Source organism: Carlito syrichta, unplaced genomic scaffold (genome assembly GCF_000164805.1).
Source record: "Carlito syrichta isolate Samal-C Ts95f unplaced genomic scaffold, Tarsius_syrichta-2.0.1 Scaffold308169, whole genome shotgun sequence".
Taxonomy (NCBI): domain Eukaryota; kingdom Metazoa; phylum Chordata; class Mammalia; order Primates; family Tarsiidae; genus Carlito; species Carlito syrichta.
The window spans coordinates 124,343-135,933 of record NW_007252265.1 but is presented as its reverse complement, the minus strand read 5'-3'; the positions used below and the strand labels follow the sequence as shown (position 1 = coordinate 135,933).

The 11,591-nt window shown below is 42.1% G+C and overlaps 2 protein-coding genes across 3 annotated transcripts in view; one reads left to right on the top strand and one right to left on the bottom strand.

The window, feature by feature from the left end:
• The window catches only part of NVL (nuclear VCP-like), a 118,783-nt gene that overhangs the window by 4,766 nt on the left and 102,426 nt on the right, over positions 1-11,591 (top strand). For both annotated transcript variants that reach the window (XM_008065158.2, XM_008065159.2), the window contains exons 2-4: positions 2,690-2,763; positions 9,021-9,073; positions 9,158-9,257. In XM_008065158.2, coding sequence (XP_008063349.1) covers positions 2,690-2,763; positions 9,021-9,073; positions 9,158-9,257 — 227 coding nt within the window. The remainder of the gene's footprint in view (positions 1-2,689; positions 2,764-9,020; positions 9,074-9,157; positions 9,258-11,591) is intronic.
• On the bottom strand, positions 3,790-4,441 carry LOC103267568 (NADH dehydrogenase [ubiquinone] iron-sulfur protein 5-like). The gene has a single exon (XM_008065157.2). The coding sequence runs from the start codon at positions 4,238-4,240 to the stop codon at positions 3,920-3,922; it is 321 nt and encodes a 106-aa protein (XP_008063348.1). The 5' UTR covers positions 4,241-4,441; the 3' UTR covers positions 3,790-3,919.

The following is an 11,591-nucleotide window of genomic DNA, read 5'->3' as shown; positions in this document are numbered from 1 at the left end:
AGTAGCTGGAACTACAGGTGTGTGCCACCACACCCGGCTAATTTTTTGATTTATTGTAGAAACAAGGTCTCGCCAAGTTGCCTGGGCTGGTCTCGAACCCTTGGGCTCAGGCAATTGCCTTTCCCTCCCAAAGTGCTAGAATTACAGGCGTGAGCCACCATGCCAGGCTAGTAGATATTGAGAGTGTAAGTATTAAGAGGTAATGTGTAAAAGGCCTCTAGAACAGTACCTATAATAGAGGTTCCCCAAATTTTTGATTCACAGGGCCCTTAGTTTTTTAGTAATTCTTGCATGACGGCCCCAGGCCAGAAATAATACCTAATAAGTAATTCTGTTTATTAAGTAGTTAGGTTTACGACTGGTGTTTTATGCCTGTAATCCTAGCACTTTGGTAGGTGAAGGCAGAGGATCATTTGAACCCAGAAGTTCAAGACCAGCCTGGGCAGCATAGCAAGACCTCATCTCTATAAAAAACAATCAACTGAGTGTGGTGGCACACACCTGTAGTCCCAGCTATGTGGGAGGTTGAGGCAGAAGGCTCGCTGGAGCCTTGGAATTGGAGCCTGCGGTGAGCCATGATTATGCTACTGCTTTTCAGCCTGGGCAACAAAGTGAGACCCTGACTAAAAGAAAAAAAGTAAAAATGATTTATCACAGGAACAAATAACTGAGTACCACATGTTCTCACTCTTAAGTGGACTTTGAACATTTCATAATACTTTAATAAAAGGATTGGCAGTAGCCAGAAATTGCCGGGGACGGGAGAGGGACGGGGAAGCACATCAATGAGAGTACCTGATCTCAAACCAGGTGAAGTGAGGATCAAAGGGAGGCTCAGACTTTACCTGTACGATGACCACTTGTATGCTTGATCCTGAATTGTACCCTACATTTTAAAAATGACATTAAGAAAGCAATTAGGAGCCGGGCTCGGTGGCTCAGCCTGTAATCCCGCGCCTTTGGGAGGCTGAGGTGAGTGGATTGCCTGAGCCTGCGGGTTCGAGACCCACCTGGGCAGCAAGACCTCATCTCTACAATAAATCAGAAAATCAGCTGGGCATGGTAGCACATGCCTGTAATTGCGGCTACTTGGAAGGCTGAGGCGGAAGGATCGCCGGAGCCCAGCAGGTTGAGACTGCGGTGCCGGGAGCGGCCACTGCACTCCAGTCTGGGCGACAGAGTGAGACTCCAACTCAAAAAAAAGAAAGCCATTAGGTTCAAGCACCTTAACAAGTAGTTCCTGTAGCTTAGTAGTTGAAAAATAATAAACAGAAAATGAGGGAAAATTGCTATATTTGTATTTTCTTTTCTTTTCTTTTTTTTTTGGAGTTTTAGTCTTACTCTGTCGCCCAGGCTGGAGTGCAGTGGCATGCTCACAACCATCACAGCCTCTACCTGCTGGGCTCAGGCAATCCTTCCACCTCAGCCTTCCAGGTAGCTGGAACCACAGGCATGCGCCACTATACCTGGCTGATTTTTTGATTTATTGTAGAGACAAGGTCTTGGCAAGTTGCCCAGGCTGGTCTCGAACCCATGGGCTCAGGCAATCCTCTCACCTCTGCTTCCCAAAGTGCTGGGATTACAGGCATGAGCTACCATGCCCAGCTGTATTTCATTCTTTTTTTTTTTTTTGAGTTGGAGTCTCACTCCGTGTCCCAGGCTGGAGTGCAGTGGCATGCTCACGGCCTTCGCAGCCTCGATCTGCTGGGCTCAGGCGATCTTTCCACTTCAGCCTTCCAAGTAGCTGGAACCACAGGCGCGCACTACTACAACCGGCTAAAAAGGATAACATCTATTACAAGTGGAGATTCTTTTTCTTTTTTGAATTAGAGTCTCGCTCTGTTGCCCAGACTGGAGTGCAGTGGCCACTGTAGCCTCGACCTGCTGGGCTCTGGCAATCCTTCCGCCCCAGCCTTCCAAGTAGCTAGATCTACAGGCACACACTACCACGCCCGGCTAATTTTTCATTTTTTGTGGAGATGAGGTCTCACCAAGTTGCCCAGGTGGGTCTCGAACCTGCATGCTCAGGCAATCCTGAGCCTCACAAAGTGCTGGGATTGCAGGCTGAATCACTGAGCCCAGCCTGTATTTCATTCTTAAATAATCCCAGTTACTTGCCAGTGGTTGTAGTTGTATTCTCATTGAACACTGCACAATGTCTCATACCTGGAATCAGATTGATGCTGCCAATCTCATTTATTGTTCCACACTGGTTATTCTACAGTATTTGCTTTTTATTGGCCCCTAAAAGCCAATTTTGCAAAGGTAAGACAAAAGTGATGTAATGTTGAAACTGAATTACCTCAAGCTAGTGGTCTCTGCAGTGTTTGACAGATGTCAAATATTACTGTGTTGCCTCAGTTTATAATACCCCATGATGTCCTTGTGAGCTTACTGCCAGGTTCCAGGGTATTTGGAAACCTAGGATACATTAAGCAAGCCCTTACTTACTACCTTAAAGCTGTTCTAGTAACTGTTATTGTGTTCTCATGGCGTTTAATAATGTTAATTAAGGCTTCTGATTCTAGATTTGACAATTATTTGGTGATTTTTAGTTATGTCTCTGGTATTATTTGTTAGTGGAGTTTAAATTAAAGTAAAATGGATTTTAATAGCTCAATCTCTATTGATTAAAATCACTGAGTTTAAAAGATTGGGTATTTTATATTTGTCCTATTTTCTGTTTTAGTACCTCGCCAGTAACAGATGTGGCAATTACGTGGACATTGGAGTGTTAGCGTCTGATTTACAAAGAATGTACAGGTAAAGAATGTCAGTTTCCAGATCCTTGTTTTTGTTTTTGTTTTTTTAATCCTCTACTATTCTGAAGGTTTCCATCCTGCTTAATTTTCTAGTATAATTCTGGTATAATATCAATAGCTACAGGCATTAGTTTACTAATCCATTGAATCTTGAACTCAATTCAGCTATGCAAACATTTATTAAGTACTTAATTGTATGCAGTGATTTGTCCTTTTTACTGTAGGGAGTGGCTAGTTCTGTTTTTAAATTGAATTGTGTTTATTTTTTAATTTAATTGTAGAGATGAGATCTCACTGTGTTGCTTGGGTTGATCTTGAACTCTTGAGCCTCAGGCTATCCTCCCACCTTGGCCTTCCAGAGTGCTGGGATTATAGTTGTGAGCCTATTGCACCTGACCTGGAATGGCTACTTTTTTTTTTTTTTTTTTTTTTTGAGTCAAAGTCTCACTCTGTCGGAGTGCAGCAGCATACTCAGGCCTACCACAGCCTTGACCTCCTGGGCTCAGATGATCCTTCCGGCTTAGCCTTCCAAGTAGCTGGGACTATAGGCACATAACACCACACCTAGCTAATTTTTTAATTTAGGTCTCACCAAGTTCATTAGTCTGGTCTCGAACCCCTGGACCACAGGCAGTTCTCCTTTTGCCTCCATCTCCCAAGTTGCTAGGATTATAGCCATGAGCCACTGTGCCTGGGTTTCTTTTTTTTTTTTTTTAACAGATAGTATCTCATTCTGTTGCTCAGTCTCCTCTCGTTCTTTTGTGCAGTGGTATGATCATAGCTCACTGAGGCCTTGAACTACTGGCCTCAAGGGATTCTCCTGCCTCAGCCTTTTGAGTAGCTAGGACTACAGGTTGGTGCCACTGCTCTCAGCTAATTTTTTAAGTTTTTTGTGGAGATGGAGTCTCGCTATGTTGCCCAGATTGGTCTCTAACTCCTAGCATCAAGCAATCCTCTTGTCTTGGTCTCCTGTTGTGGTGGCTTTATAGGCACGAGCTATTACACTTGGCCATGGAATGACTACTTCTTTTTTTTTTTTTAGATTGGAGCAATCCTTTATTTTTACACAGTCCGACAAAGAGACTTCTGGTAAACAATCTTTCTGATAGATAACAGATAATATGAACTCAGCCTCCAGCCGTCAGCAGCTGCTCTGCTCAGGGCCTAGGTTCCCCCCTGCCCAGGTGGTGAGGTGGAGGGGTGTACTTCCCTTCCTTTATGAGCTTATCCCGCTGCTTCTTGATGGCTTTCATACGTGTCATCGTTTTCAGCCGTAGAATACATTCTATAGAATCATCAAATTCTATCTTGCACTCTTTCTCTGCCCGGATACTACCAATTCCATGTGCACATTCAATCCATTCTTTTTCAAAAGCATGGCATCGAGCAGGAATCTTGTAGGGCTGTTCAGCACTTTGGATTGTCAGCCCTCGATCTAAGTTAAGGCCCAGCCTTTTTTGCACATCAAAGAAAGGCATGGCTTTAAGATGGGTTATGAGTTCGCCAAGTGAAGATCAGTGGGCAGAGGGTTCAGCAGAGCAACAGCACGAGCTACAGTCTAAGGTGCTGGTTGTGTCTGAGGATCACTGAAACCCCAGCATGGCTGGAACGCAGCGTGCCTGATTGGAAGAACGAAATGAGCTCAAGAGGCTAGCGGGTTCGAAATCACGCAGAGCCTTCGCTGGCCGCCGCTACAAGACGATCGGAATGACTACTTCTTATCTTGATGTTACTACATTACTTTCTTTCCATCTTCATTAGGAAATTGAAACCATCAGGCATGATTTCCTTTTACTTCCTATCTAGAAATATATCACACATTTAGTCTTCCTACTGAACATTAAATTCTTCTCCTGTAACTTTAGTCTCACCTCTTGCTTCATTAATTATTACTCCCTAATTATAGAAGTATAAGTATTAAGAGATAATGTATAAAAGGCACCTAGAACAGTGCCTAGGATAGAGGTTCCCAAACTTTTTTTGATTCACAGGACCCTTGTATGTTTCAATGTCTCTGTTTTATTTTATTGCTTAGCCTGTGTATTAGCTTGCCAGGGCTGCCATAGCCAAGTTCCCAGACTGGGTGGCTTAAATAACAGAAATTTATTTTCTCACTGTTCTGGAGGCTAGAAGGTCGAAGACAAGTTATCAGCAGGATTGGTTTCTTCTGAGTACCTCCCCAAGGCTTGTAGGTGGTTACCTTCTTTGTAATCTTCACAAGATCTTTTCTCTGTGCATACCTGGCTATGTCCTAATTTCTTCTCAAAAGCACACCAATCATTTTGGATTATAGCTTACCCATATGACCTCATTTTATCTTAATTACTTCTAAAGAACCTATCTCCAAATACAGCCATTTTCTGAGGTAATAGGGGTTAGAACTTCAGTGTATGAATTTGGGGGAGACACAATTCAGCCCATTGTACTGTCTTCTAGCTCTCCAAAATTCATGTTCTCACATGCAGATGCACTCATTCCATTTCAACAGCCCCAAAGTATTAGCTCATTTCAGCATCTACTCTCCGAACTCTTATTTAAATACAATCTAAATCAGGTATGGATGAGACTCAAGATGTGGTTTATCCTGTGGCAGAATTCCATCTGTAAACCCGTGAAACCAGATGAGTTATCAGCATCCAAAATATAGTCATGCACTGCATAACGATGTTTTGGTCAATCATGGACCACCCATAAGATAGTGGTCCTGTAAGATTATAGACCGTGTTTTTACGGGACCTGTTCTATGTTTAGGTATGTTTACATATACGAATTCATTATTTGTCTACTGTATTCAGCATAGTAATAGGTTGTACAGGTTTGGAAGAGCAATAAGCTATACCTATAGCGTAGGTATGTGGTAGGCTGTACCAGCTAGGTTTGTGTAAATAAACGGTGTTGTTCACACAGCTATGAAAATAGCTAATGATGCATTTCTCATAATGGGTCCCCATCATTAAGTGATACACGACTGCGTAATGGGGAGACAGGCATCAGCATAGGATAGGTATTCCCATTCCAAAAGGGAGCGGTTGAAAAGAAGAAAGGGGTCACGAGTCCCACGCAAGTTCAAAACCTAGCAGGGCAAATTTCATTAGGTTTTAAGGCTTGAGAACAATCCTTTTTGGCTCAGTACTCTGCTCTGTGGGCTTCATAGGGTAGTGGTCCTGCCTTCTGGAACCTAAGAGGAGACAACCTTACCCCTAGACCTGTGCCCTCTGGGCCTGTGATGGCAGTAGCAGCCCTGTTGATCTCTGGGCCTCCTTTAGGGTCATGCTAAACTTTTCTTAAAGGATAACTTGTTCATAACTGGATAGTTTTATTGACCTTGTCTCATAAAATCCCAGTAGTCCAACAGCCTTCCTTAATTTTGTCCCATTTCTATCCCTTCAGTACAAGCTGGCAGTGTTTCTATCGCTATAACCTCATCTCTTCTGGCTTCTGCTGAGATGGCTAATTGGATCTATAAAGTGTATGTCTGTAATGTAGCAAATTGTTGTCTAGCGACATCCTTGATATTCTCTCCAGAATATGCTTTATGTTTGAATTTTTTGAGTCGAAATCTCACTTTTGTCACCCGGACTGGAGTGCAGCGGCATGCTCGTGGCTACTGCAGCCTTAACCTGTTGGACTCAGGCAATCCTTCTGCCTCAGCCTTCCAAGTAACTGGAACTACATGTACACACCACCACACCTGGCTAATTTTTTGATTTATTGAAGAGATGAGGTCTTGCCAGGTTGCCCAGGCTGGTCTTGAACCTTTGAGCTCAGGCAATCCTCTCACTTCTGCCTCGCAAAGTGCCCAGCTAGGTGTGAGCCACCGTGCCCAGCTAAGCTGCTTTTCAAAATGACCATTGATTTAGTACAATTTTTGCTTAATATAACTTATTTTATTTTGATATAATCTACATCTAAAAATGGAAAGAACAGTACAAAGAACACCCATTTACTCTTTACCTAGAGTGTCCCTTTATTTGTGCGTACTTGGTATCTGTTTCATAAGAACACACTTTCTTTTACATATTGTAGTTTTTTTGTTTTTGTTTTTGTTTTTTTGCTGCAAAAACCTTTATTTTTATTTGGTCCAGGGTGGTTAAAAAACTGCCCAGTGGCTGGAGGGGGAGGCTCTGGCAGAAGAAGCCCTGATACTTTGAGAGGGGCCCCCCCAGAGGCCGCTGGGCTCCTAGTCGTGCTTGAGGGTGAGCCTTTCAAAGAGATACTCGCCCAACCCAGACTCAGGCTGGGTCAGCCTGCGAAGGTTGGTCAGGTGGTCACCCATCTTCTTGATGAGTCACAGAGATGGGGGTCTGTGGATCCCAGGGCATGAAGGTCCAAAAGGGCTTGGTTCAGGCTCTTCTCTAAGGCCATGGCGGCTTCCATAGCATCCAGGGTTTTACCCCACTCATCTTGAGAGGGCTTCTGGATATCCTGGAAGAGGGCGCGGCTGCCACGCTGGTTTTGTAGTTTATTTTTATCTATCTATTTATTTTGAGTTGGAGTCTCACTCTGTCGCCCAGGCTAGAGTGCAGTGGCACGCTCACAGCCACCACAGCCGCAATCTGCTGGTCTCGGGCAATCCTTCCGCCTCAATCTTCCATGTAGCTGGAACTACAGGCATGTATCACCACGCCCAGCTAATTTTTTTGATTTATTGTAGAGATGAGGTCTCACCAAATTGCCCTGCCTGGTCTCGAACCCGTGGCTCAGGCAATCCTCTCACCTCGGCCTCCCAAAGTGCTGGGATTATAGGCGTGAGCCACCACGCCTAGCCCATAGTTCATTTATTAAAAGTATAAAATATAATATTGATATGTTAATATTATCTAACCCACTGTTCATATTTTGCCAGCTCTCTCAGTAATGTCCTTTATAGCTATTGTTATGTGGGAATTTTTTTTCCTAGAACTGAAATCCAATTCAAAAATATGATTATTTTGTCTTTTAGTCTCCTTGAATCTGTAACAGTTCTTCAACTTTTGTTTTTTGTGATCGTAATATTTTTAAAGATTAACAGATAGTTATTAGATATAATAGCCCTCTCTTTGGGTTTTTCTGCAGTTTATACATGGTTAGAATTGGGTTATACATTTTTGGGAGGAAAATCACAGAAGCAATGTAACCTCAGAAGGCACAGAATATCTGTGTTGATAACTAGTAATGTTAATTTTAAGGTTATATTTAGTAAATTGATCCACTATAACTTAATTTGAAATGAATTTAATTAATAGGAAACATAAGATAAATGTGGATTGTGGAATATTTGATAAATTAGCTGGTCTGGAGTCTTCAAAAATGTCATCGTCAAACTCAAAAAAGTAGGGAGATTATTCTAAGTTAAAGGAGTCTAAAGAGACACAATAACCAAGTAAATGCATAACCCTGGAATAACAAAAAAACTATAAAGAACATTTTGGGAGAATAATTTGAGAAATTTCAGTAGGGACTATATAGTAGGTAAAAATTTACTAATATTAAATGTCTGATTTGTGCTAATTGTATTGTAGTTATGCAGATACCCAGTTTTACAGAGACATGCTGAGGATTTTTGAAGTGAAGTGTCTGTAACTGATTTTCAAATGATCCTGCTTAAAAAAAACTTTAGGCTGGGCTCTGTGGCTCAACCTGTAATCCCTGCATTTTGGGAGGCTGAAGCAAGTGGATTGCCTGAGCCCGCGGGTTCGAGACCAGTCCAGGCAACTTGGCGAGACCGCGTCTCTACAATAAATCAAAAATTAGCCGGGCATGTTAGCGTGCACTTATAGTTCCAGCTACTTGGAAGGCTGAGGCGGAAGGATAGTCGGAGCCCAGCAGGTCAAGTCTGCAGTGGCCGGGAGTGTGCCACTGCACTCCAGTCTGGGTGACAGAGTGAGACTCCAACTCAAAAACAATAAAATAAAAAACAAAAGTTTTAAAAATTTTTTAAAGTTTGAATACATAGAGAAGTAAAGTAAATGTGACAAAAAGGTTAGCAATTTTATAGGTAAGGTATATATAGGTGCTCATTACATTATTTCTTTCAGATTTTTTAGTAGGTTTGAAATTTCAAAATAAAAACATTTGATAAAAAAAGCTAGTAAAAAGTGAAAAAAGGGAGAGAAATCACAGTAGTAAAAATATAGACTTAGAAATTGAAAATAGGTTTGTGTGAATATAGGGACGTAATTAAATATTCATGCAAATTTATTCAATCCATTTAGGTTGAGCTTAATGGAAAAATGTAAAGGGAGGTCGCTGTGCTAAATTTCCTGTTATGTTTTTCAGTATCGACTATGGTCGAAGAAAAAGAAATGCTTTTAGGATTCAGGTAGAAAAAGGTGAGTCTTTTAGTGTTAGAACTAAATTATCAATACAATTATGGAAAGAATTGTTTTAGCTCATGGCATTTTTCTTTGTTTCAGTATTTAGCATAATTAGTAGTGAGAAAGAACTTAAGAGTCTAACAAAACTAGAAGGTGAACATTTGGCAAAAAGAGCAAGACAAGGAGAAGAGGATAATGAGTAAGTATACAAAATGAATTTTTTTCCTAAAACATGAACCTAATCACATTACATTTCTATTTATAAAACTTTCAGTGGCACTACATTGCCGCCAAGGCCATGCATCATACTTTTGTAACTCCCCCAAACCTTTACTTCAGCCATATTGAATGCTCACTATTTCCCAAAGAGCAGATTCTTTCTTTGGCTATTTCTTTTTTTTTTGAGTTGGAGTCTCACTCAGTCGCCCAGACTGGAGTGCAGTGGCCATTCCCGGCCACCACAGACTTGACCTGCTGGGCTCTGGCGATCCTTCCACCTCAGCCTTCCAAGTAGCTGCAACTACAGGCATGCGCTACGATGCCCAGCTGATCAAGTATTCAGTTCCCTTTCACAAACTCCCACTCAGCCTTCAAGAGTCAGTTGAAATATTATTGCCTTTGGTAGGCCTTCTTAGACTCCTTTTTTACTCTATGCTAGCTTCTGGTTACAGATATTTATTATAATCCTTATATCGTATGGCATTGAAATTATTTGTTTTTTGCTTGTATCACCCACAGAACTGTCTCATTATCCTTGTTTTTCTCTGCCCTGAAGTGTACAGTTTTTAAGTGTACAGTTTAAGTTTTGATGTAAGTATATACTCAGTGAGCCATCACTGTAAAAAGATGCTGAACATTTTCATCAGCATCAAAGTCTTCTTGTTCCCCTTCACAATTCATTTCTCCCTCCACCCTCCACCCCCATTTCCAAGCAGCCATTGATTTGCTTTCTGTCACTATATGTTAGATTGTATTTTCTAGGATTTTATATAAATGGAATCACAACAGTATATAGTTTTATACTGGTTTCTTTCACTTAGCATAATAATTTTGAGATTTGTCAATGTTTTATGTATCAATAGTTCATTGCTTTTTATTGATGAGTATGTGTAGATATGCCACAATTATTTTATCCATTTTTTTCTCTTGATGAACAGTGGAGTGTTTTCAGTTTTTGACTATTAGAAATATAGTTGCTGCCAGGCTCGGTGGCTCAGCCTGTAATCCCGCGCCTTTGGGAGGCTGAGGTGAGTGGATTGCCTGAGCCCGTGGGTTCGAGACCCGCCTGGGCAAGTGAGACCTCATCTCTACAATAAATCAAAAATCAGCCGGATGTGGTACCACATGCCTGTTTTTCCGGCTACTCGGAAGGCTGAGGCGGAAGGATCGCTGGAGCTCAGCAGGCGAGGCTACGGTGGCCGGGAGAGGCCACTGCACTCCAGTCTGGGTGACCGTGTGAAACTCCAACTCAAAAAAAAAAAAAAGAAATATAGTTGCTATGAACATTTATGTCCAGGCTTTTGTGTAGATAGTTTTCATTTCCCTAGGTAAATACCTCTTAGTGGAATAGCTAGGTCATGTGATAAATGCATATTTAACTTTATAAGAAATTGCCAAACTGTACCATCTTTATTTTTTTTTTTTTTTATTAAAAATCTCACTCTGTCTCCTAGGCTGGAATGCAATGGCATGCTCATGGCCACTGCAGTCTCCACCTACTGGGCTCAGGCAATCTTTCCACCTTAGCCTTCCAAGTAACTGAAACTACAGGTGTGCACCACCATACCTGGCTAATTATATATTTATTTATTGTAGAGACGAGGTCTCGCTAAGTTGACCAGGCTGGTCTCAACCCCTGGGCTGAGACAATCCTCTCATCTCTATCTCCCAAAGTATTGGGATCTTAGGAGTGAGCCACTGTGCCCGACCTGTTTGTACCATCTTATTTTTACATTAGCAGTTTATGAGAATTTTACTTTCTCCACATATTGCTAACGTTTGGTATGGTCAGTCTTTAGTTTTGGGTAGTTTTTCACTGTACGTATGATGTTAGTTGCAGGTTCGTTTGTAGATGTCCTTTATCACAGTAGTCCCCAGCCTTTTTGGCATCAGCGACTGTTTTTATGGAGGGAAGTTTTTCCTTGGACAGGGAGGGTGGGTATTGAAAGAACTTAGGCACCAGTAACAACTCCATACCCGTTAGGGACCAAGAGATTTATTAAAGCGGCGGCTACAAGGGAAAAGGAAAAGGGTCTGTAGCCGAGGGGGGTTGGGTGGGGGAGAGAGAGGGCTGTATTTATGGGCCTGGCAGGGACTGGCCAGTGCCGTGCTTGGGCTTTATTGGAGGAGACTATGAGGTAGTATTCCTACAGGGAGAAATTATTCGCATACAGGTTTAAACTTTGTGTGCGCGCGAAACCATATGGGGAGAAGCCGGAGCTTAGGGCCTTTGTTGTCTTTGTGTGGTTCAGCGCCATCTCGGGAGACGCCCTTCTGACTGTTCCCTGCACCCTTCATTCCCACCTTTTCTGTT

Excerpts from the sequence above, each read along its gene's own strand:
- LOC103267568 (XM_008065157.2), bottom strand. The coding sequence starts at position 4,240 with ATGCCTTTCTTTGATGTGCAAAAAAGGCTGGGCCTTAACTTAGATCGA.